The 27,325-nt window shown below is 36.9% G+C and overlaps 1 protein-coding gene across 4 annotated transcripts in view; it reads left to right on the top strand.

Moving 5' to 3' along the window:
- The window catches only part of CNTN5 (contactin 5), a 1,356,013-nt gene that overhangs the window by 586,554 nt on the left and 742,134 nt on the right, over positions 1-27,325 (top strand). For all 4 annotated transcript variants that reach the window (XM_067038233.1, XM_067038231.1, XM_067038232.1 and 1 more), the window contains one exon: positions 4,310-4,434. In XM_067038233.1, the coding sequence (XP_066894334.1) occupies positions 4,380-4,434 (55 nt within the window). In that variant the 5' untranslated portion in view covers positions 4,310-4,379. The remainder of the gene's footprint in view (positions 1-4,309; positions 4,435-27,325) is intronic.

The following is a 27,325-nucleotide window of genomic DNA, read 5'->3' as shown; positions in this document are numbered from 1 at the left end:
AGATATTTTCCTTTCTCTTCTTTGTTTGCACAGCCCCAGGAGTTCAGCTTTGGATTTGGCCCCACCTCTGCATGTAGGTCACCAGAGGGCGTCTGTTCTTCGCTCAGACAAGACGTGGTTAAAGGAGCAACTGATTCGGGGGCTCTGGCTCATTCAGGCTGGGGGTTGGGAGGGGCCCAGAGTGCAGGGTGAGCCTGCAGTGGCAGAGGTCGGCGGGACGTTGCACTAGCCTGAGGTGCGCCGTGTGTTCTCCCGGGGAAATTGTCCCTGGATCCTGGGACCTTGGCAGTGGCGGGCTGCACAGGCTCCCGGGAGGGGAGGTGTGGAGAGTGATCTCTGCTCGCACACAGGATTCCTGGTGGCGGCAGCAGCAACCTTAGCATCTCATGCCCATCTCTGGGGTCTGCGCTGATCGCCGCGGCTTCTGCCCGTTTCTGGAGCTCCTTTAAGCAGTGTGCTTAATCCTCTACCCTTGTGCACCAGTAAACAAAGATGGAAGAAAAAGTGTGTTGTCTCTTCAGCAGCTCCGCACCCGTCTCTGGAGCTCCTTTAAGCGGTGTGCTTAATCCCCTCTCCTTGCACCCCAGGAAGCAAAGAGGGGAGAAAAAGTCTCTTGTCTCTTCGGCAGATCCAGACTTCTCCCAGACTCCCTCCCGGCTAGCCGTGGTGCACTAACCCCTTCAGGCTGTGTTGGCACACCAGGCCTCTCCCTGTGAGCCGACCGAAGCTGGAGCCTCAGCTCCCAGCTCCCACCCATCCCAGTGGGTGAGCAGACAAGCCTCTCGGTCTGGTGAGTGCCGGTCGGCACTTATCCTATGTGCGGGAATCTCTCCGCTTTGCCCAACGCACCCTGTTACTGAGCTCTCCTCCATGGCTCCAAAACTTCCGCCTCTGCCACCTGCAGTCTCCACCCGTAAAGGGGCTTCTAGTGTGTGGAAACCTTTCCTCCTTCACAGCTCCCTCCCACTGGTGCAGGTCCCATCCGTTTCTATTCTTTTTCTTTTTTTTTTTTTTGCGGTACGTGGGCCTCTCACTGTTGTGGCCTCTCCCATTGCAGAGCACAGGCTCTGGACGCGCAGGCTCAGCGGCCATGGCTCACGGGCCTATCTGCTCCACGGCTAGTGAAATCTTCCTGGACAAGGGAATGAACCCACGTCCCCTGCATTGGCAGGCGGACTCTCAACCACTGCACCACCAGGGAAGCCCCCGTCCCTATTCTTTTGTCTCTGTTTATTCTTTTTTCTTTTGCCCTACCCAGGTACATGGGGAGTTTCTTGCCTTTTGGAAGGTCAGAGGTCTTCTGCAGCTTTCAGTGCGTGTTCTATAGGAGCGGTTCCACGTGTAGATGTATTTCTGATGTATCTGTGGGGAGGAAGGTGATCTCCACGTCTTACTCTTCCACCATCTTCTCTGTCTCCCCCATGTATTGTTTATAATTTATGACGGTACTAATACAATGCTCTACTTATTTTACTTTACTTGCAAATATTTTCAATAATTCAGGAAAAAATGCAAAGTAATATGTCATTTCATACAGCTAATTTATCACAGATGATGATTGGTATATATTCTAAACATTGAAATAAGCTCTTTTAAAAATTGTTTTTTAAAAAATAATATATCCAATTAGTATGCAAGTTAGTAGTTCTGACTTTTCAGTCTCTTGATAAATAACAGTCTAATGTACAACTGTCAGTTTCCATTAATGTATTTCTAAAATATACATCTTAATATGCTTTAGTAACATTTATTAACTGATTATAATTTAACTTGACATGCAGTAGGACCTTAATGTATGTCTGATTAATTATATTATTACTTTGATACAAGGATTTTATTAAAGTCATGGAATAATTGTCTTTTCAAGAGAAGCATATACAAATTTACAAATTTCAGAACCTAAAGATTATTTTATTTACTTCCTTCTTTACTTGAGAGAGTGATCATGAGAGAGAGAGAGAGAATGAGAAGAAAGCAAGCCAGTAAAAAGAAAGAATCTCAGTTAGGCATCTTAAAAAGAATGGCTTTTGAAGAAGTCTTATTTTTTGCATTTAGGCCCTAAGGACCAAACACTGATGTTTGAAAATGAACACACACACACACACACACACACACACACACACACACACACACACACACAATCACACACATGCAGGCTTTTTTCTCTTTGAAAAAGCTTTAATGTAAAGTGGATTATTTTAGTTGTAAAATTCATGTACTATTTTTATTTGAGAACTGAAAAAAATGTGCCTGGAATATAAGGCTTATTCTACAATAGCATGTTGAAAACATAAATACTGAACCCAAATGTCATCTTATCAGAAATGCCTTCCATGAACCCTTATGAAAATAGCCTTGTCTATCTTGGCTGCTGGCTGTCCCTTTACTCTGTGTTGATTTATTCAGTGTGGATCACTCTCTGATAAGGACTTATTTATCCATGTGCTCACGGCCGTTCCATCCAAAAGTAAGATATCTGTCTAAGCTCAATATCTTCTTGAATTTTTGCTAAAGATGCTTCTGTAGTATTCCCAACTCTTGTCATCCTTACGAATATATTCTCATTTTGATGACTCTGTATCTATGCTACACTTACATTGTCCTGCTTATTTGGCTTGTAGCCTGTGGTTAACTTCTGTGTATGTGTATGAGCATGTGCGCACACGTGTGTGTTTTCTCTTTGACATTCCCAGTGTATAACTTTTAAGTGCTCTGAAAATATTTGCATTTGTTGATGAAGAATATTTAAGACAACATAAGACATTGTAAATAGAGAGGGAAAGTACTAGTTTTCAGGACGTGGACTGAGCAGAAGCTCATCAAAAAAAGTTCAGCAAAACTGCATTAATGTCTTAGAACTCACAGTCTGTGAAAGGCCAATTTCATCAATGGATTGAGAATTCACTAATTTAAATATGCAGTTTTCATGAATCATAATTGTTTTTCTAGCAACTTTAAGTCTCTAATTGTTATGTGTGAAGTGCTGGTTTTCTTCTTTTCCTTTCTGGTAAAAGGCAGTGTATAAATAATAATGTTTTAAACTGTGAAAAGTAGTGATAAGGTCTTTTTTTGTGCTTCAAATTGTACTTATTTCTGATATTTACTTGGAAGAAAAAAGATGATGAAACATATCTTTTTTGAAGGGGGTGTCTGTGAATCAACCATTATTAACACGTTAAGTTTCTTTTCCATTAGTAATCCCTAACCTTGTAATTAAAGTAGGTTTTCAAGGCTTAGATTTTAAAATATAAATAAAATGGAACTAGTTTTCCCTCATTGAGTACATCTATATTGAATTATGACCTAACTAGGGGAAAAATGCTTGTCTATATTTTTAAGATATTTCCTAAAAGATAGAAATAGCCTGAACCTCTAAGTCTATTGGGAGGAACAAGTTGAAAAGAAGCAATTGTTATTTTAAATCATCAACACACTGTGCAATTATTTCTCAATTTAGTTGCTTTTGGCCAAGAAGGATACCAGTAACTGACACCTGAAAACTCAGAAGTTACTTGTCTATTATAGGAATTTCTAGTACACGTTTGTCAAGTTTTTCCATGTTAAGTTTCATGCTAGAATTTTGTATTTTTATGCTTATTGTATCTTTCAGGACAGATAAAGGAATCAAAGGACATTAATGTGCTATACTGGTTATTGTTATAAAAATGGCATTAGACAAAAAAAGTTAAATATTCATGAAAATCCTTATTTCCCTTAGGTTCTGGCTAGCTGAGGAAATAACTCACAGAAGGAGGGAACTATAACACAGTACAGATAATCACAGGAGTTATAAACAAAGGCAGTTGACATTAATAATTAAATGAGAAAAATTCCCTGTGGAGATTTAAATGAGCTACAGACACAATGTGTAAAATCACTTGCTTAACTGATAATTACTTATGTTCTAGACCAGAGGAGTATATATTGATGTAACTGGTTCTTCTGCCCTATTTTTCTAGTCCAATAATTTGTCTAATGTAATAAATATAACTATTATACATTCCCTGTGAGAAAAAATCATCCCCGTTAGAACCTGATGTTTTTATTATCTGTAAGGGATTATTCAATATAAGTAAATGTGATAGAGAAAGTTTATCACTTTTCTGAAGTTTTTGTGTTGTGCATTAAATTAATTCTAATGGAAACTTTATTATGGTCGTCAATATCCAAGTATATATTAATCTGACATTTGCAATGAAAGTTATTTATCATTTTATTATGAGATTTTTGATTTGGTTTTTGTTTGTTTGCCTTTTCATTTGTTTATTTTCTTTTCTCTGTTTTTGAAAATTGTTATCTGTCTCAACAGGGCATTCTTTAATGAAGAAACGTCAGAGCTGCTAAATACACTGGGACTCAGGCGATCCTAGTCACCAAGGATGACCTCCCCTTGGAAACTTATTCTGTTTCTGTCAGTCACTGGGTGTCTTTCAGGTAAAAAACCCGCCTTACGTATCAAATAACAAAAATATATAAAGGTCTTCATTAACTATATCCTCAGGTGTTCATTTAAATTTATATAAGGATTCATCCTTTCAACAACAACAAAAAAGAGAAAACAACACTTAAACCTCTGTTAGCACCACAAAAAGTCACGTATAATAAGGTACTTATAAAAATACCATATGAATGTTAACAAAATAAGTGCCCATCCTTTCTCATTGACTTTCATTCACAATCTAAACCATCGTTTTATATATATATATATATATATATATATATATATATATATATATATATATATATATAAAATATGGGTAGAGACATTTGTGAAAACATGAAAAATAAGTGAATAGTTTCAGAGACAGTGAAAGTTAAATGAACATCCTGGTTTATCATGATTATGGTTACTTATAAAAGAAATAAAGTCTTTAAATATTTGATCCTATCTTACATTCTTTCTGTGCAGTATTACCACCTTCCATGATGATCTGTTCTCTCTTTTATCTTCTCAATGTCATTCTCCTCTTGAATTCATAAACTAACTGAGGGGAATGCAGGTAGGTTTGCAAGATGAAATGAAAGATGCTCAGTTAAGATTGAATTTCAAATAAACAACATATAATTACTTTATTTCTAGTATGTTCCATGCAATATGTTATTCTATTTTATCTAATATTTAAATTTAACTGGTGTCCAGTGTTTTTATATATTAATCTGACAATGCTAGGTGGAGGAAGAGTGATAGATTGTAATATCACGCCAAAGTTTTATTTTCATCTGCTGGCCCAACTTATCTCCCCAAAATAAACAGTCACTTCAAAGGAGGTATTATATAATGGTGTGGAAAGACAAAAATGCTCAGCTTGAGTTGGTATCTGTGATGCCTAGATTTGCAGCTCATAAGGGAATCTAGGTGCTGCTGTTTCCAGTGAAACAAGATGCTGAGTCTGGAGGTAAGTTGTTATTCAAATACTATAGAAAAAGACAAAAAAAGTCAAAAACAAAGGACATTTCTAATTTTTACATGGGATCTGATTTTTAATCATCTGCATTTAATATGAAGTATATATACACATATTAGTGATTTTTAAAACATGAATTTATTTGCTGTGGATAGCTGTTTAAATAAAATTGATTAGATACTGAAAGGACCACTTATCAAGTGGTTATTTTCAAAACAGTTCTCCACTTTTACCTCCTTATTTAATGAATTATTCTAGAAGTATGGCTTTTATTATGCTCTTGTTACTTGGTAATACTTATTCAATATTTACTATTTTATTTTATTATTATTTTTTCCTTGTTATTTGTCTATGAGTATTACATAACAGGACCTATTTTGTACACTAACTTGATTACTATTATAGAAAATGTGGGTAATTAAGCCATAGGTCATAAGCACATTTTATATTGTTGATGCTATTTGAACCAACATCGATTGAAGAAATAAGAGAAGACCCAGACTGTATTTCTTTTCTGTTTTATTTATTCATTTTTTTAATGGGAGGATTATCTTGGGTGTGTTTAACTAGAAAATATAGAACTCTTACACAACCTTATGTTTTAAAACTGGCTATTCAGAGCAACAAAACTTTGACACCGTTCACAGGAATATACAGCCTTATATTAAAAATGCACTCAAAATTAAAACAACAATGAGATACCATTATACATATTAGAATGGCTAGGATCCAGAAAAAAAAAAAGGAAGTAAAAGCAATACCAGTTACTCTTGAGGATGCAGAAAACAAGGAAGTTAATTAATTGCTGGTAAGGAGGAAAAATGGTACAGCCAACCTTGGAAGATGGTTTGGCAGTGTTTACAAAGCTAACTGGTCTTACCATCTAATCAAGAATTTGGCTCCTAGGTATTTACCTAACTGATTTTAAAATTTATGGCACACAAAATACCTACACAAAAAAGTTTATAAGAGCTTTAATAATAATCACCCAAAATTAGAAATAACCAAGACACCCTTCAATAAGTTAATAAACCATAGAAATTCCATATAATGCAATACTACTCAGTGATAAAAATAAATGAACTATCAAGTCATGCAAACACAGGATGAATACTATATGCATATTGCTAAGTGAAAGAAACCAGTCTGAGTAGGTTACATACTGTATGATTTTATATATATGACCTTTTGGAAAGGGAAGAACTATAGAGAGTGCACAGATCAGTGATTGCCAGGGGTTGGGGTCAGGGGATGACTAAATGAGTGAAGGAAGCATAGGCATTTTTCAGCTTGGTGAAACTATTCTGTATGATACTGTGGTGGTGGAAGAATAACATTATGCATTTATCAAAACCAATAGAACTTTACAGCACAGAGTAAACCTTAATGTACATAAATTAAAAAATAATAATAATCTAGGAGGTTAGAGGCTCCCTGGATGAAACACAGAATGTGACAAAGAATCTAACAGTATTACAAATGTATGAAACAACCTCCACTTTAGGAGAGCATGGGAAAAATGGTACCGACTTAAGTAACTTTGGAAATGAATCTGTAAACCTAAAGGCAAAAACAAACAAACAAAAAACTGTACTTTGACACTGTACTCTAGTTAAGAACTTTATTTCTCTGTGTTAGCAACTCTAAAACTCCTATGCATGGGATTGAACAGTTAAGTCAATGCATGGTGGATGGTGGGAGCCAATTGTCTCACTGATGGAGTGGGAAGTTACAGATAAGCAAAAGAAGAAGGCTAGAATGATCCATGTGGTAATGGATTAGAGTTGGAGACTTCAATATGAATCATGTTTAGCTTAATGTAGATACATATAGTTACATATGAAAAGTATTCATAGATATGTATATATACATGGCTAGGTGTACACACATATATTTATTTTTCTCTGTCATCTGAGAAGGACTAGAAGCAATGTATTGCAGTAGAAACCAGCACACAAAGTGCCACCATCTTGGTTTCTAATATAATTCTCCAATTAAAAGAATCAGGGCAATTTGGAGAAATGGCTGATTCTAGGACTGGGGCAGGAAATATACTTGATCAGCCTAGACTATCTTTCACCAGAAAGTGAGGAGGTGTTAAAACAAACAAACCTGTAAACAAAAAACAAACATACGAGCAACCGATGTCAAAGGGACACAGGAACCAACTGAAAAAGAAAAACAAATACCGTATGCTAACACATATATATGGAATCTAAGAAATAAAAAAGTCATGAAGAACCTAGGGGCAAGACGAGAATAAAGACACAGACCTACTAGAGAGCGGACTTGAGGATATGGGGAGGGGGAAGGGTAAGCTGTGACAAAGTGAGAGAGTGGCATGGACATATATACGTTACCAAACATAAAATAAATAGCTAGTGAGCAGCAGCCTCATAGCACAGGGAGATCAGCTCCGTGCTTTGTGACCACCTAGAGGGGTGGGATAGGGAGAGTTGGAGGGAGGCAGATGCAAGAGGGAAGAGATATGGGCATATATGTATATGTATAACTGATTCACTTTGTTATAAAGCAGAAACTAACACACCATTGTAAAGCAATTATACTGCAATAAAGATGTTAAAAAAAAAAAAAGAGTTCCCAATGACCCAAACTGGAAAAATTTGAGCAAGAAAATAAAGAAGTATTGAGTTACAACACCAAAAAAAATAAATTAAAAGTCTATATTGATATAAATAAGTGATTGAATAATGAAAAGAATAGACAGATTTCCCATGTAGATGAATTTCGAATAATTTATTTAGGTGCTTTGTTTTCAAGGAGGTGGAGTGTAACTCCCCCTTCCTTAAGTGTGGACTGCACATAGTGATGTGTCTCCAAAAAGTACAGAATAGAAAAGGGGAACAAAGAAAGTAGCTTTACAGTGGAGGAAAGTGATAGGGACTACATCAACCTAGTGATGAACAAGGTCAACACCAACAGTAATAGCATTTACCCAGGATATAATGTGATGAGAATGGCACCTCACCTCTATAGTTTTCCTTCCTAAAGTCTGTGTCTCTATATCAGAAAAATCCCAACTGACGAGCATTCTATGAAACACCTGGCCAGTAATCCTCAACATTTTCAAGGTCTTCAAAAACAAGGAATATTGGAGAAGCTGTCACAGAATGAGGAGACTAAGGAGACATAATAAATGAATGTAATGCATTACCCTGGATAGGATCCTACAACAGAAAAAAATATATTTAAAAACTAGGGAAATCTGAATAAAGTATGTACTTCAGTTAAAAATAATATGTCAGGGGCTTCCCTGGTTGCGCAGTGGTTGGGAGTCCGCCTGCCAATGCAGGGGATGCGGGTTCATGCCCCGGTCCAGGAGGATCCCACATGCTGCCGGGCGGCTGGGCCCGTGAGCCATGGCCGCTGAGCCTGCGCGTCTGGAGCCTGTGCTCCGCAACGGGAGAGGCCACAGCAGTGAGAGGCCCGTGTACCGCAAAAAAAATAAAATAAAATAATAATAATATGTCAGTATTTGTCCATTATTTGTGACAAATGTTCCATATTAATATGATATTAATAAAAGTGGAAACTGGTTTGGGTTTATGGAAACAATGGATTAAGCATAACAGTAGAGAAGGGCATCAAGAGCTGACAGATTCAAATGTTTTTTGGCAATAAAATATATAGAAGTTGGTAAATGAAATATTTTGTTTTAGAGGAAATAACAAGGATCTCAATTTGCTTATGGAGTAGATGATATTGCCATTTGCTTGGACACTGAATAAAGTAGGGGGTGCAATTCAGAGTGGGGAAATATTGAACTCAATAATGCACATGTTGAGCTTCAGATATCTGTGACACACTCAGATGGAGATATTTAAAGTGTAAGAAAGATGACTGAGTTAAAAGTAAATTTGGGGTTCATTATGGGGTTCATTATTGTATAGATGAATTTGAAACTCTGGGAGGAAAATAATCACCCAAAGATTATGTAGGTAATGATGAGTCATAAGGCAAGGAAGAAATTCTGAGAAGCATGAATAAGGGGCAAGAGAAAGTATAGCTTGAAAAGCATGGATGGTGAATTGGGAGAAATTCTAGGAAAGAGTGATAACAGAACAGGTTCTGAGAAGGAGTAGTCAGTAGTGGCAATGCTGTAGGAAGGTTACATGAGATTAGTACTAAAAACACTTCCTTTTAATGCTAATGATAATTGCCTTTAACGAAGTAGTGGGAACATCTGTCTTATGATAATGAGCTGTGAAATGATTAGCAGAGGAGGAAAATAATACAATTACTATAAATTTTGTTTTCTGAGAAATGGGGCTGAGGAAGAGAAAGAGAAAAAAATGACAAATAACTTGGAAAAGAGAAAGTCAGGAAGGAGTGAATTTAATCTGTACATTTCTGGGTGTGTGTTTTAAGGTTAGAGAAACTACTGTTTATAGAAATATAATCCACATAATAGATTAAATACATGTCAATTGTTTATTGTGCTAATTAGCTTTAACTCCATAACAAATCATCCTCAAATATTTTAACTCAAACAAAAAATTCAAAAATATTATTTCTCACAATTCTGAAAGTCAGTTTGGTGGTTCTTCTGATTTGGGCAGGTTCAGCTGATCTCTAAATCTTCCCATGAGGGTTGAAAGAATAGGATTGGATGGTGTCATGTGGTCTCACCCATGCTGCTGGTTACTGTCTCCTACTAGTAAAGGCAGTGGGAATGACCTGGTCATGTCTCTGATCACCCAGTGGTCTAGCCCAGGCTCTTAGCTGTGGTTGCGGGTTCCTAGGTACAGCAATAGAAAGGGTAGGTGCCAATTTGCAAGCATGGTTCAAGCCTCTCTGTCATGTTTACTAATGTCTCAATGACAAAAGCAAATCACATAGGCCAAGACCGGATTCAAGGATTAGAAAAGTATATTTGACCTCGTAAAGACAGTAGCTGGAAAAGCATATTGTAAAGAATATGCAATACAGTATTACAAACTATAGGCACTATGTATGCTCTATAGTAGATCTGTAGGAAGTATGCATCTTGCATAATTGAAACTGTGTACCTTTGACTAATACTCCCTCTTTCCCCCGCTCTCTCCAGTCCCTGGCAACCACCATTCTACTCTGCTTCTATGAGTTTGATTATTTTAGCTTCCTCATATAAGTGGTATCCCTTAGAAATTTGCCAAGAGGGTAAATCTTATTTATTTTAAATACTCTTACCACTAAATAATAAAAATACTAATAACAATAATAACAATAAAAATAATATAATGTCAAGAAGGCAGACAATAACTTTCGGAGGTGTTGGATATGTTTATGGCATAGATTGTGGTGATGGTTTCATGGGTATATACTTATTGCAGACTCATCAAGTTGTATACACTAAATATGTACAGCTTATTATAATCATACCTCAGTAAAGTGGTTTAAAGGTGTGCATAAAGCAATAAAAATAACCATGCTCAGTTTTGAGTTCTACCACATCTTTATTGATATCTATAAATGTTTTACATGCAAATATTAACAATCCTGTTTTAGTTAACAATTAAGAAAATGGAATTTCTTTGTATCTTTATTTCAGAAACAGTGACACTGAGAGCACTGTGATCTAATAACCTCATTAGCTGAGCTTTAAAAAGCTTTAAAAATCAGTCAAACTATATTTATCAATATGAAATTAATTGAGTTCAATACAATTTAAGCTTTTCATGATAGAATGTGTGAAATCGTTTGGAGAAGGAATCATAATTACTAAAGCCTAGTTATGAGCATATATGTGACCAGAAGCATCAACATTTCAACCTCTACTGTGCCAAAATCCATGTTATTACATTCTTTAAATGTGATTCTTCAAGGATATATTATCCTCCAAATATGTGAAGAGATAATGATTGGGAGGAGACAATAAGGTTCAGGATTTATAAGCAACTTGACTGGCATTTCAAGGTTCTTTGTGAATTGCTTTTCATTCAGTGTTCATGTTGAAATAAATAAATAATAACAACAACAAAAATTAAAGGGTTTAAATTTTTCTGCTCTGTTATGCAGAATACCCTATTCAATGGATTTCTTACACATTATACTCCTTTTGAAATATGGCTAGTTTCTTTTGAAATGTTTAACAGTGGGTGAAACCTATTACAATGATATTTATTACAAATAGATTTCTTTCTGTGAAATGTAATAGAATAGCCTTATAGGACACTGTTATATACAAATATTAATTTTAATATGTATTATTAGAATAGGTAGAAACAGCTATTATTAGACTCATTAACACACACCCTTTTGTTTGAAAAGTTTTGAAGGTGTTCTTTTTGCACTCCCCAGTACCAACCTATATTTGTCAACATCACAATTCTATTTATATATTTCTATCAAAATTATAACAAAATATTTAATTAGATTTATTAAAGCTAGATGTATTTATATCTCTTCTAAAATGAAAAATATATTTCTCTAACTGCATTTATAAATCTTAGAATTAAAAATAATTTGGAGGTTGTGAGGTCCAGTTCCTTGTACTTGGGCAAGTAAAATACTGTTTGTTCTCAATAGGGATGAGGCTCAGGGAGGTTCTGTTATATGCCCAACATCATATAGAGGGTAACTAGTGGAAGAATAATGAGAAAGCTGCCTCCTACAATAATTCTTTCAACTTAGCAGGTGACATGAAGGGGAAGCAAAAGAGGAAATCCAGTTGCTCAGAGCTACACTGACCTCCTTCCTACATAAGTACATCTAGTTACTTTCCTTGGGTTACTTTCAGATGCTTTCAATATAAGCTGTATTGCTTCAAAAACAAGCCGGCAAATAAGGCATTTTTTCTCTACTTTGACCCCACTCTCCTCCACTGGATTAAATCCATTTTATTGGAAAGGTGACAGCCTGTTCCTTCTGCCAAGAGGATGATATACTATTAAACAGAGAATGTCTGTCATTGATAAGCTTATACAAATACTATCCTTCTTCTTACTGGCAGTGTGGTAAATAGCACAGAACTTTGTCACTGTCAGCTAATGCTGCCTAATAACTTTAAAAGGAAATGAAAACAAAAGTGTTACTGAAAACAGGTGCCTGATAATATTAAGTCTGACTGGGCTACTGCAGATGAGAAAGAGAAATGGATTATGGCTCCTCTGTGATCATTTTGAAATTATGTATGTGCACATTGTATTGGTCCCCCAGGAAGTCCTGATGATAATGGAGCCTACCTCTGTGCAGGAAACCAAGTTGACTCTTATCAGCTGTGCACTGGTGGTATTAGACATGTAATTAATCAGAATACAATTTAATTTCTCCTTGTGAGTAAGGTGGAGGGCAGCAGGGGGAGGAGGGTGCATCATCTGAATTTAGAGAGTTTTATTTGTTATTTTTATCTTAAAGGCAAAGGAAATGTTAAAAATTATCTGAAATTGTCAGCACTTCCTGGAGTGATATAAAATTAAACCATCAACTAAAGAAAGCATCCTAGAGAATTGAGGATAAAATGTGTTCTAAGTGTTTTAAAGATTAAAGAGAGAATTAACTAATTTATTGTCATCTAAATGTTATTTATCTTACATAAAATATTATTAAAAATATATTTCCCCTTGAGTTTGGTTAAGGAGTAAGCACTATACATCAAAGTATGTTGTAATCTAGAAGGTGCCATGAAAGTTATCCCATGCTTTTTACACTGGACTGGCATTATTATTTTCAATGATGACAAATATTTGTTGATAAAAAATTAATCATGTACTACAATGGTTCTCTTTGTTATTTTAAAATAATGCTCAAAGAATTTGTATTGTATCAAGTGCCCACATGAAAATGTAAATGAATGTTCACAGTATCATTCTTTAAACAGAGATAAATTTCTATCACAGTAATACTACTGTGAAATATGTTTATTTATGGCAGAGATTGTCTTACTGCTTAGTATGAGCTTCTGGGAAGCTGCCCCCATGCATTAGCTTGAGCCATTGTCAGCAAGAAAACAGCTACTTTTTTGTAACTCACTGGTTCAAATACAAGTCAATTCTGTCTGTAAAATGGAGAGACAGTTACATACACTGAGCACTAAGGAAAGCTGGACACAGTTGAGATGCAGAACAAATGCAAGGAAAAATTTCTCCTCTCCTTGACTTTAAATAAATTGTATAGGTTTATCAGGACACAAATTCTGTAAGTATACCATGTGTAAAATAAACCCTATATAATTAGTTGTGAGAATGGAAAAGTGTTAAGTGCTGTATAATTTTATGTTTATTTTAGCTCTTTGGGAACATCTTATTTTTCTAACCATTAATCAATTTAACTACAGATTGCTTGAAATTTAGTCATCAACTTCTATATTTGGTAATATTTATTCGATATAGATGTCAACACAATAAATTTTTCTTTCTAGCATTTGAAAAAAAATGCTTTCCATTCTAATTCTCAGTGTTGCTTTAACACTGAAATTTGTCAGATAACTTAATTATTCCTAATGATCTGTTTATGATGCTGGCTATGATTGCAGCATGACCTTAACTGACTGACCTTAACCAATAACTATGCTGAGCCTCGTCTGGACATTCTGAAGTCTTGAGTTAAAGAAGTAGCAGTTATCTTAGGTTAGTTTAGGGGACTGTGAAAATAGCCAGTAAAAATTTGGAAGAAGTAAAGAGGAAAAAAAAAGAAATGAAAAAATAAAGCAGAGAAAAATAAATTAGGTAAAATTTTAAAATTATCAGTGCATTTAATCAGGCTTCTCTGGCCTCATGTCACCCATTTCTACTCAGCACATATTCTGGCAGATTTTGCTTCAAGAGGTTCTAGAGTTCCCCAAGAGGACACTTGGCTTATATACTCTTTACCTGCCCTTTTATAGTGATTCAGAGAGATGTACTAGCTGATAATATCTTTGCTGACATAGAGCTCTCTTTATTTAATGCCTAAATTGAGGAAGAGCTATTTTAAATTGGGGCCTGGATCCATATTAATTTCAGTATAACTCTGAAGATAGTAACTGTTTTTTTAAAATAAGATTCAGTAGAACTTTTGGTGCAGCATTGTTTTATTTATGGTTTGGTCTGTCTTATAAAAAATATGATAGCTGTGGATAAAAAGCTCCAAGTGGACATGGCATATATATTATGTTTCAAAGATGTTGTGTATTGGGGCTAGAGATTACAGAGATAAAAGGAATTTAAAAAAATAATCTCATTCTCAGTTCCAATGGCCTAATAAATTCCAAATATCTTTCAGTCCAATTTATTTGTTTGTTAATTGAACAAATACTAAGTCAGTGTCTACTATATATTGCTCTGTTCATCAAGGATATAGCAGTGAACAAGACAGACAAAATTTGTGTCCTTAAGGAACTCACTTTCTAGGAGAGAAGAGAGACAACTTAGCAAGAAATGAAATAACACAAGACCTAAAAAAGATAATTCTTATAAAGAAATTAAGTGGAGTAAAGGGATAGTAAGTGATGTGTATGGAGATGGGGTAGCAAGATTTTACTTGATGCAGGATGATCAAGAAAGGTCACTCTGAGTAGGTCTCCAAGGAAAGACCTAATAAAAGTGGAAAAGGAAACCGGGTGAATATCTGGGAGAAAGTGTTTCAGCCACAGTGTCAAGTCATCAAGAGGAAACAGACTTACTGTGTTTGAAAAAGAACCAATACAGAAGAGAGGAAACCAATATGGAAGAAGAGAGTATATGATAAGAAAAGTGATAAGGGAAAATAGAGAGGCAATGACCAGATCATACTTTAAGCAGAGGAGAGTTGTAACTTGATAATATGTTAAAAGATTGTGCTAGGTTCTTTACAAAAGAAAAATAGATTTTAGAGCTTGGGAAAGAACGTAGGCAGAGAGAATAGGTAAGTTACTACTGCAAAAGTCTGGAAGAAAGAAGACAGCAATGAGGATTTAAACCTGCAAATATTCAATGGCTATTTATTGATTTCATTAGAAGTCAGCAGTGGTATGTGCTTACCAAAAAGGAGTTAGCATGATCTTCAGCTGTATTAACAATGTCTAGAATAAGGGAGAGGATAGATCTACTTTGCATCTATTTGCTAACAGTGACTGTAATATTATGTTCAGATCTAGGCTAGATCATATTATGGAAACATCAGTAAATAAGAATGTGTTCAGTGGAGGGAAAACAAGTGATGAGGAAAAATTTGAAATCATATTATAATAGAAAAGATAAAATAAATTAAAGGAATGAGAACTAAACTAAAAATTCAGCTAATGTTTAAGGTAATTTTTGACCAGATTCAGGGGAAACTTCCTTCTTCTTGCAAGGTCTTCCCTGAATTAATTAATGGATACTTTTGTAAGCTAATGAGTAAAATATTCAGAACTCCAATATACAAATGTCTTAGGAGAGGCAGGCAAAATACTTTTTGTAGTTAAACTCTGGGTATAAACCCTGGTCTATATTATAGAATGATTTACAGAATCTGGTCATGATTTACAGAATGATTTGACCTGCCTCTATTATACCTAGATTAACAGTAATGACTTTCAATTGCAGATTATCTTCTGTATTTGGGATGTTGAGAGTTGGCCTTTGTATATTGTCTAGTAAACAAGTATAATTGTTCATGGCATAAAACAAGATGCAAAGACTGAAAAAAATAACCTTTTTTCCCCTTGATGTATCATATAAATATCATTTTCAGTATCCTGATATCTTGGTGAGATGTATCAGCTTATTATTTCACGTAGTAAGAAAGAATTGTCACATGGCAAATAAGCCAGACTCTCAGCTCAAACAACAGATTTTTTTAAAGGTCTAACCAACAACTGTTATCTTTAAGTAGCTAAAAGTTTGTTATATATAAGCAGCTTACACTTATTCTAAAGAAATCCAAAGGGACAAACCAGTCAAAGTATAGTAAAATGAGATGTACAATTAATTTGTCTAAAAAGAAGATCACTCTAAGCAACCAGTGTCTGTCTGTGGTAGAATCGACTGTATCTCAAGAGAGTCTGTCAGTTCTCAGGCATGAGCTGAATGATTATTATATAAAGATACTTTTAGCATCAAAGGGCTTGCTTGATCAGATGATATCAATTTTTCCTCTAATCCTTAAATCTATGATTCTGAAAATTGGACTTTAAGGAATAGTTACAAGTTTTAAATTTTATTTTATCGTGTTTTTAATAACAGAGGATGTTTAATAATAGAGGAATACCAAACGAGAGAATGGTGAATAGTTATAGGTAGAAGAACTGGGAATGGAAAGAATAGGTTGGAGGTTAGAAACAATATATGGATACATCCAGTATAGTTGACACTTACTGGACATAGGGATAAAAGAGGAGAAAATAAAAGATCCTCCAGTCTGCTATTTTGAGCCAGCATGTGGGAGAAGAGTGGAGTCAACGATAGAAATAAAGACCAAAAAAGAGATTAGTTTGAAATTAAAGATGGCAAACTATGATGGAATATTGAATTTAAGAAACGAACAGTTGTTATTGTCAAATAAATGCAATGAATTGGGGAAAAATAATGCACTAGAATCTCATTATGTAGCATAAATTGGCAAGAACCTAATCTGTTTCAGATTCCATCCCAGGAGATTTATTTTTTTTAGAGCAATAAAATAGGTCTGATTATAAAAATGGTCTTTTCATGAACTCAGATGATTCCATTCTATGAAGCTATTCTGTTTGGTCAGAACCTTGTTTTAAATTAAGTTTCCTATAAGTTTTCAGAATGATTCCCTCCAGAATGCAAAATAACGCATTTGGGGGGAAATAGACTAGAATTAGGAGGGCCGTGTACTAATTTAAACTTTGCCACAAATTGTGAATTTCCTCATTTCTTTCTTTGTGACACAGCGTCTTAGGCTATATTATTTTAAATCTCCTTCTGTATTCTAATATTGTTTTCCAATCATCTCAGAACTTTTACTACAGCCTCAAAGTTGAGAATAGACATTGTGTCTCAATATTTGAAAGAAATGTTGCTAGACACATGGGTGTGTTATTTACTAGAAGATGCCAAATACAGTTCTACCTAAACAATCAGACAATAAGAAATTTAAGGAAAGTTAAAAGAAGTTAAAAAATCATCAGACTATATAAAGCTGACAGAAGTGGAGTGAGTTTTCTCTTCCCATCACGAAGGGGAAAGAAAGAAGGTATTTTCCTCAAGCCAAGAGAGAAGGCTCCAGAGCAACTCTTTGTGGCAATGGGAGTGTCTGCAATAGAAGATACCTGTCTCTCACTCCACCACTAAATACTTGCTAAGCTACAGAAACTCAGATGTCCCTTACAAAGAGAGGGATGGAGGAGAACATGCTAGAAAAATCTTCGGAAAGCCTGAGGTGCTTTCCCTAGACTTTGAAGGTGGGTGATATGGTAGTCAGAGTATAGAAACTAACTCCTGTTACCTAAAGTCATGAAGCTGATAAGAGTTACCCTTGAAGGCTGAATGAGATGAAAAGCTCACAGAGGATGCACTAAATACTAGTGTTTGGAAGGGCAAAAGTCGTGAACTTCCTGGGGGACAGAAGTTGATTCTGATGAGGTGGCTGGGCTTGACCCATCTCAATGGATTCTAGTCAATGCCATGTAACAGGAGATGAACTAAGAAAAAGAAAAAGAGGTAGCCTCCTACAGGCTGGAACTGGGAGGGAGGCATCAGCACAGGACATCAGTCAGAGGGTATATTGTCATATCCAGGAACTGGGCAGCATGATGGGTTATAAGAAACCTTTAAAGAGCCATCATGTGTAAGCCACCAGAGAATCAGCATTTTGTCATCTGACATGCAGATAGCCTTGGTGACAGTATCACAACAGTGCCAGTCAACTAACATTTTTGGCCTTGATCTTTCCAACAAAATCTGAAAGATTCGTCAGGAGAAGGGATGACAGGAAAAAAACCTCCACTTTGGCCCTACCTCAGGTCTCCTTTTCACAGGGCAAACCTAATCTGGGGAGAAGAGGGATGACAGATTGAAGTTTGGGTTTGGCAGGGATGGGTATATTAGTATACTAAAAATTAGTCACAATTACCAAAGCATACCTTGTTTTAATACCTTAAAATATATGGAAAGCTGATGACTCATTGAGAATGTCATCTAGGGCAGAAGAAGGAAAACCTGTCAGTGATTGGAGAAAAATAAAACTTTTCAGATTCAATCATGAATTCATTCTGTATCATGGGATATTCTCTCCTTATTGACATATAAACCTGCTGGTAGCCTTTCGTTGGTATTATTCTTCCAGTAAAAAAGCATTAAATGCTACTCTGAGTCAGACTATGTCCTGGATGCTGTGGATAAACCAGAGGAAAAAACATCCTACACATTCTTTGTTCACTAAGGTTACAGACATTTGGACTGATGAACAAATCAGGAAATACACTGAGGGAGGAAAAATGTCCAGGAGTCTCTATGGTATAAAGCAATCCTAATATTAATCATAGTTGCATTAGAGATCTTCTGGAGACCTTCTCCTGGCACATTTATTAATTCACACCAAAAAACTTCAGGAAAAGACAGGGCTTAAGTGGACGGTGAAGTGTTGAGTGTATTTGAATGAGTGGAAGAAAAAGTATACTAAAGCAGAGAGAGAGGTACTAGCATTTTGCACAGAGAACCCTAGCTCTCCCTGCTTTTATCCTTCGGTACACAATCTGCCTTCATTCCCCCCAAACACTCATATTCCACAGCCATATGCTCTAAATGGACTCTTCACAGTTAGGAAAATAAATTGAGAGTGTATGACTTGTGTGTCTACAAGTGATTAATCTTAATGTTTAGAGAAAGCATGAATTAAGAACAAATAGATGTTTTTACTAGATTAATGTGCAGAAGTTATGAACTGTTATTCAAGCTTGTATGCTTGGCAGATATTTTCTTTAAAATGAAGTAAGTAGGGGGGCTTCCCTGGTGGTGCAGTGGTTGAGAGTCCACCTGCCAATGCAGGGGACACGGGTTCGTGCCCCAATCCAGGAAGATCCCACATGCCGCGGAGCGGCTAGGCCCATGAGCCATGGCCACTGAGCCTGCACATCCGGAGCCTATGCTCCACAATGGGAGAGGCCACAACAATGAGAGGCCCGTGTATGGCAAAAAAAAAAAAAAAAAAAAAAAAAAAAAAAAAAAAAAAAAAAAATAGGGAGACCTTTAAAATGGTGGAAGAGTAAGACATGGAAATCAAATTCCTCCCCACAAATGCATCAGAAATACATCTACATGTGAAACAAATCCTACAGACACCTACTGAATGCTGACAGAAGAACTCAGACCTCCCAAAAGGCAAGGAACTCCGCCACATACCTGGGTAGGGCAAAAGTAAAATGAAAAAAGAAAAGCAATAAAACAGGGACGGGACCTGCACCAGTGGGAGAGAGCTGTGAAGGAGGAAAGGTTTCCAAACACTAGGAAGCCCCTTCACTGGCAGAGAAAGGGGATGGGAGTGGGGCAAACTTTGGAGCCACAGAGGAGAGCACAGCAACAGGGGTGTGGAGGGCAAAGCAGAGAGATTCCAGCACAGAGGATCAGAGCTGACCAGCACTCACCAGCCAGAGAGGCTTCTCTGCTCACCCACCGGGGCAGGTGGGGTCTGGGAGCTGAGGCTTCAGCTTCGGAGGTCAGATCCCAGGGAGAGGACTGGGGTTGACTGCGTGAACACAGCCTGAAGGGGGCTAGTGTGCCACAGCAAGCCAGGAATATGTCCAGGGAAAGATCTGGAACTGCCAAACAGGCAAGAGACTGTTTCTTGCTTCTTTGTTTTGTGGTGTGCAAGGAGAGGGTATTAAGAGTGCTGCCTAAATGAGTTCCAAAGATGGGCATGAGCTGTGGCTATCAGTGCGGACCACAACAGGCATGAGACACTAAGGCTGCTGCTTCAGCCAGCAAGAATCCTGTGTGCACGCACAGGTCACTATCCACACCTCCCCACCCAGGAGCCTGTGCAGCCCACCACTGCCAGGGTCCCGTGATCCAGGGACAACTTCCCCGGGAGAACACACGGTGTGGCTCAGGCTGTTGCAACATCAGGCCAGCCACTGCCACCAAAGGCTCACCCTGCATCTGTACCCATCCGTCCTCCCATCCTGAGTGAGCCGGAGACCCCTAATCAGCTGCTCCTTTAACCCTGTCCTGTTTGAACAAGGAACAGATGCACTCATGTGACCTACATGGAGAGGCGGGTGCAAATCCAAAGCTGAAGCCCAGGAGCTATGTGAACAAAGCAGAGAAAGGGAAACTTCTCCCAGCAACCTCAGGAGCAACAGATTAAATCTCCACAATCAATTTGATGTACCCTGCATCTTGGGAATACCTGAAGAGACAATGAGTCATCCCAAATTGAGGCAGTTGACTTTGGGAGCAACAATATATATATATTTTTCCTTTTCTCTTTTTGTGAGTGTGTATGTGTATGCTTCTGTGTTAATAGTTTTTAGCACTTGTTATCATTGGTGGGTTTGTTTTTTGGTTTGGTTGCTCTCTTCTTTCTTTTTTAAAAAATTACTTAATTTTTTTTTTAGTTTTAATTTTGTGTTTTTTATTTTAATAAGTTTATTCCTCTTTCTTTTTCTTTCTTTCTTTCTTTCTTTCTTTCTTTCTTTCTTTCTTTCTTTCTTTCTTTTCTTTCTTTTCTTTCTTTTCTTTCTTTTCTTTCTTTTCTTTCTTTTCTTTCTTTTCTTTCTTTCTTCTTCCCTTCTCTGTTTTATTCTTAGCCATGTGGATGACAGGGTTTTGGTGCTCCAGCCGGGTGTCAGACTTGTGCCTCTGAGGTGGGAGAGCCAAGTTCAGGACATTGGCCCACCAGAGACCTCACAGCTTCATGTAATATCAAATGGTAAAAATCTCCCAAAGATATCCATCTCAATGCCAAGACCCAGCTCCACTCAACAACAAGCAAGCTAAGGTACAGGACACTCCATGCCAAACAACTAGCAAGACAGGAACACAACCCCACCCACTAGGAGAAAGGCTGCCTAAAATCATAAAAAGGTCACAGACACCCCAAAAAACACCACTGGACATGGACCTGCCCACGGAAAAGACAAGATCCAGCCTCATCCACCAGGACACAGGCATTAGTCCCCTTCAGCAGGAAACCTACACAACCCACTGAACCAACTTTCCTCACTGGAGGCAGACACCAAAAACAATGGGAACTACGAACCTGTAGCCTGTGAAAGGGAGACCCCAAACACAGTAAGTTAAGCAAAATGAGAAGGCAGAGAAACACACATCAGATGAAAGAGCAAGGCAAAAACCCACCAGACCAAACAAATGAAGAGGAAATAGGCAGTCTACCTAAAAAAGAATTCAGAATAATGATAGAAAAGATGATCTAAAATCTTGGAAATAGAATGGAGAATATACAAGAAATGTTTAACAAGGACCTAGAAGAACTAAAGAACAAACAAACAATGATGAACAACACAATAAATGAAATTTAAAATTCTCTAGAAGGAATCAATAGCAGAATAACTGAGGCAGAGACTGGATAAGTGACCTGGAAGATAAAATAGTGGGAATAACTACTGCAGAGCAGAGTAAAGAAAAAAGAATGAAAAGAATAGAGGACAGTCTCAGAGACCTCTGGGACAACATTAAACACACCAATATTTGAATTATAGGGGTCCCAGAAAAAGAAGAGAAAAAGAAAGGGACTGAGAAAATATTTGAAGAGATTAGTTGGAAACTTCCCTAATATGGGAAAGGAAATAGTTAATCAAGTCCAGGAAGCACAGAGAGTCCCATACAGGATAAATCCAAGGAGAAACATGCCAAGACACATATTATTCAAACTATCAAAAATTAAATACAAAGAAAAAATATTAAAAGCAGCAAGGGAAAACAAACAAATAACATAAAAGGGAATCTCTATAAGGTTAACAGCTGATCTATCAGCAGAAACTCTGCAAGCCAGAAGGGACTGGCAGGACGTGTTTAAAGTGATAAAAGGGAAAAACCTACAACCAAGATTACTCTCCCCAGCAAGGATCTCATTCAGATTCGATGGAGAAATTAAAACCTCTACAGACAAGCAAAAGCTAAGAGAATTCAGCACCACCAAACCAGCTCTACAACAAATGCTAAAGGAAGTTCTCTAGGCAGGAAACTCAAGAGGAGGTAAAGACCTACAATAACAAACCCAAAACAATTAAGAAAATGGTAATAGGACCGTACATATCGATAATTAACTTAAATGTAAATGGGTTAAATGCTCCAACCAACAGTCATAGACTGGCTGAATGAATACAAAAACAAGACCAATATATATCCTGTCTACAAGCGACCCACTTCAGACCTAGGGACACATACAGACTGAAAGTAAGGGGATGGAAAAAGATATTTCATGCAAATGGAAATCAAAAGAAAGCTGGAGTAGCAATTCTCATATCAGGCAGAATAGACTTTAAAATATAAACTATTACAAGAGACAAGGAAGGACACTACATAGTAATAAAGGGATCAATCCAAGAAGATTGAGCACCTCAATACATAAGGCAAATACTAACACCATAAAAGGGGAAATTGACAGTAACACAATCATAGTAGGGGACTAATTTACTCCACTTTCACCAGTGGATTGATTATCCAAAATTTCCTATATTGCTCTTCATTTTGGTCTTAAGTTTATAGATTCCACAGAAGGTGATAAGAATCTTTTACCACTTCCTCCATTATAAAATTAGGTTAATAATGGATTTCTTTTTTTTTTTTTTTTTTTTTCTGTACATGGGCCTCTTACTGTTGTGGCCTCTCCCATTGTGGAACACAGGCTCCAGATGTGCAGGCTCAGTGTCCATGGCTCATGGGCCTAGCCGCTCCATGGCATGTGGGATCTTCCCAGACCAGGACACGAACCCGTGTCCCCTGCATTGGCAGGTGGGTTCTCAACCACTGCACCATCAGGGAAGCCCCAATAATGGATTTCTTGATAGAGAGCAACACAACTAACTAAAATGTACATGGAGAGAAAAATCAATAAACAGGCTTTCTAGGAAAGAAAGAAAAAGAAAGAAAGAGCAGGGCTTCCCTGGTGGCGCAGTGGTTGAGAGTCCGCCTGCCGATGCAGGGGACACGGGTTCGTGCCCCGGTCCGGGAAGATCCCACATGCCGCGGAGCGGCTGGGCCCGTGAGCCATGGCCGCTGAGCCTGAGCGTCCGGAGCCTGTGCTCCGCAACGGGAGAGGCCACAACAGTGAGGCCCGCATACCACAAAAAAAAAAAAAAAAAAAAAAAAAAAAAAAAAAAAAAAAAAAAAGAAAGAAAGAGCAAAAGAGATAAAGAGTGAGAGAGAGAGAGAGAAAGAAAGAAAGAAAGAAAGAAAGACAAGCTTTAAATGATACATTAAGCACAATGAACTTACTTGATATATTTAGGACATTCCATCCAAAAACAACAGAATACACTTTCTTCTCAAGTGCTCATGGAATCATTCTCCAGGATAGATCATATCTTGGGTCACAAATCAAGCCTTGGGAAATTTAAGGAAACTAAAATCATATCAATTATCTTTTCTGACCACAACGTTATAAAACTAGATATCAAAGGAAAAAATCTGTAAAAAGTACAAACACATGGATGCTAAACAGTACACTACTTAATAACAAAGAGATCACTGAAGAAATCAAAGATGAAATAAAAAAATACCTAGAAACAAATGACAATGATAACACAATGACCCAAAATCTATGGGATACAGTAAAAGCAGTTCTAAGAGGGAACTTTATAGCAATACAATCCTACCATAAGAAACAAGAAACATCTCAACAACCTAACCTTACACCTAAAGCAATTAGAGAACAAAGAACAGCAACAACAAAATCAAACTTAGCAGAAGAAAAGAAATCATAAAGATCAGATCAGAAATAAATTAAAAATAAATGAAGGAAACAACAGCAAAGATCAATAAAACTAAAAGCTCGTTGTTGTTTTTTTTTTCCTTAAACTTGAATGAACAGTTGAGTCACCTGGGGATGATGTGAAATTGCAGATTATGATTCAACAGGTCTGGGGTAGGGGCTGGAGATTCTGTATTTCTTTCTTTTTTAAAAAATAAAAATAAATTTATTTATTTATTTTTTTCTGTGTTTGGTCTTCGTTTCTGTGCAAGGGCTTTCTCTAGTTGCGGCGAGTGGGGGCCACTCTTCATTGCAGTGAGCGGGCCTCTCACTGTCGCGACCTCTCTTGTTGCGGAGCACAGGCTTCAGACACGCAGGCTCAGTAGTTGTGGCTCACAGGCCCAGCCACACCGTGGCATGTGGGATCTTTCTGGACTGGGGCTCGAAACCGTGTCCCCTGCATCGGCAGGCGGACTCTCAACCACTATGTCACCAGGGAAGCTCTCAAAGCTGGTTCTTTGAGAAGATAAACAAAATTGACAAACAATTAGCTAGAGCGATCAAGAAAAAATAAAGAAGACTCAAATCAATAGAATTAAAAATGAAAAAGGAGAAGTAACAACTGACAGTGCAGAAATACAAAGGATCATGAGTGATTACTACCAGCACATATATACCAAGAAAATGGAAAACCTTGAAGAAATGGACAAATTCCTAGAAAAGCACAACCTTCTGAGACTGAACCAGGAAGAAATAGAAAATATAAACAGACCAGTCACAAGCACTGAAATTGAAACTGTGATTAACAATCTTCCAACAAACAAAAGACCAGGACCAGATGACTTCACAGGAGAATTCTATCAAAAATTTTGAGAGCTAAAACCTATCGTTCTCAAACTCTTCCAAAATATAGCAGAGGGAGGAACACTCCCAAACTCATTCTACAAGGCCACCAACACCCTGATACCAAAACCAGACAAAGATGTCACGAGGAAAGAAAATTACAGGCCAATACCAATGATAAACATAGATGCAAAAATTCTCAGGAATATACTCGCAAGCAGAATCCAACAGCACATTAAAAGGATCATACACCATGACCAAGTGGGATTTACCCACTTGTTGACTAAGTTTCTTTAAAGTTTGGGGAAGAGTCACTCTTCTAAGAAATCTGCTTAACAAGGCATAAAACTTTTAAAAAGGCAATCAAATAAAGTACAGTACTCAAATTCAGGGCATCATAAAGTGTTAGACACGTAACATGTTAGGAATATCAAATATCTTCATCACCTAGATAGAAGAATCATCATAAACAGTCTAGTAATTTGCAAAAATCTCATTAATCAACTTTTTCTAGGTAAGTGAAGTTCAGAGTTCAGATTAACAATATATGAAAATTATACTATATATTAAAAACTTGGTAGTATCAAAAATAAGAAGGTTACATTGGCTATTAAGAAATAGTTGCTCAGAACTGGAGAGTTTTGATAATTCCTCTGACATTGTGCCTCTAACACTAGAAAGTGAAGCAACAGTAGAAGAAGTCTGCTCTATTCCACCCAGGGTATTCAGGTGGACTAGAACTCAAAAACACACCTTCATTTGTTAACATCACAGGGAGGATGAACATTTTTTGGAATAAAATGTATATACGGAGCACCTAAACAGAGTAATGTAGAAGGGGAATTGGCTGAAATAAAGAATGTCTCCCATAAAGGAGACAGAAATTCAATAGCATATTAAATGGAACAGGGGGAGCTAGTGCCCTGAAAAGAAGAGCAGCCAGATTCAGTTACAGGGTACCCGGGAGCAAAACCCACAATTTGATGCCATTTGACACCAATGAAGAGCCAATCTTTCTGTAATCAGTCTACGTAATAATATATGTAGTTCTGTTAGATGGTATGCTTCAACTCTATTCAAATGCCACTCAGAGAATTTAAAATCGGTGAGTGAGAGAGGGTGTATGGTCTCAAGTTAGAAGTCATTTTCAGGTAATATAAAGATTTTGCTAAAGGAAAACTATAGAGGGAATAAAACTAAATAACAGTTTAAAAACTGGTAGCAAAATTCTCTCAAAAAAAGAAATGTCATGTGTTCACAAAATGTATTGATGGACAATTTTGGTTTTCAAAATAGTGTGTTTAAAGCTTGGCTAAAATGGGCCAACCTAAGAGACAGAAAGAGCTGAATGATTCTACTTTATAAAATGGGAGGCATTTAAAAAATTTGTCATGTAACCAACTTAGAGAAGAAAAAGGCAGAGAGGAGCAACAGAGCAATAGGACAAGAACTGGAAGAAAATATTTGTCCAGTGAGATATTCCTAAGACTACTATCCCTTCTCCACTGTCAACCCCAAATCTATGACTTAAGACTATATACCATACACAATCACTTTATGTTAATGGTATTTTGCAGAAGTCAAGGAAAAATCTCTCTGTTCTATGTTTGTGTCATTTTAGGATGAAGACAAGAAAAACAAATTGTTCATGGACGAAATTAGGAATTGGGGGGAAATAGAACTTTGGGAACAAGATGTAATAAGAGACATTAAACTCCCAGTGAGCTCTCAGAGACATTGCAGAGAGCAGGTGGTGGAGGTAGAAGAATTTGAACTTTCCACAATTTGTGCAGTACCTCTACAAGCCAATTTATTTAACATACTAAAAAAAAAAAAAAAAAAAAAAAAAAAAAGAAGAAGAAGGAAAATTTCTAAAGCTGGAGGACCTATAAACAACCAGCAGTTGACATCTAGGTTCATGGCTGTTTAGCTTCAAAAATTAGGAAAATCTAGGATGGTAAAAACCACATGAATATGACACAATGAAACAGGTCTCAGTACAGACCAACATGGTAAAAGTATTCCTGCCTGTGTTGGGAGCTAAATAATAGGATCAGATTTCTGTAATGTGATTAGACTTTCTTAGAATGAGTAATTGCCACAGTTGCTGTTATAGAAAAGTAATTAATTATGTGAAGTAATTATAGTTTTCTCTCAAGTATACTTAGGTTTGACTTTTTTCCCTGGAAATTAAAAAAGCAATATTGTTTATATCTTGATAGGTAGTGTGCTATTTGGGGACAGAATTTCAGAGTACAACATGGCATTGACAGAATGTGGAAGCATGTCGGTGAAACTAA

This window comes from Kogia breviceps, chromosome 7, assembly GCF_026419965.1.
Source record: "Kogia breviceps isolate mKogBre1 chromosome 7, mKogBre1 haplotype 1, whole genome shotgun sequence".
Taxonomy (NCBI): Eukaryota; Metazoa; Chordata; class Mammalia; order Artiodactyla; family Physeteridae; genus Kogia; species Kogia breviceps.
Note: the sequence above shows the minus strand (reverse complement) of the source record. Positions and strands in the feature narration are given on the sequence as shown.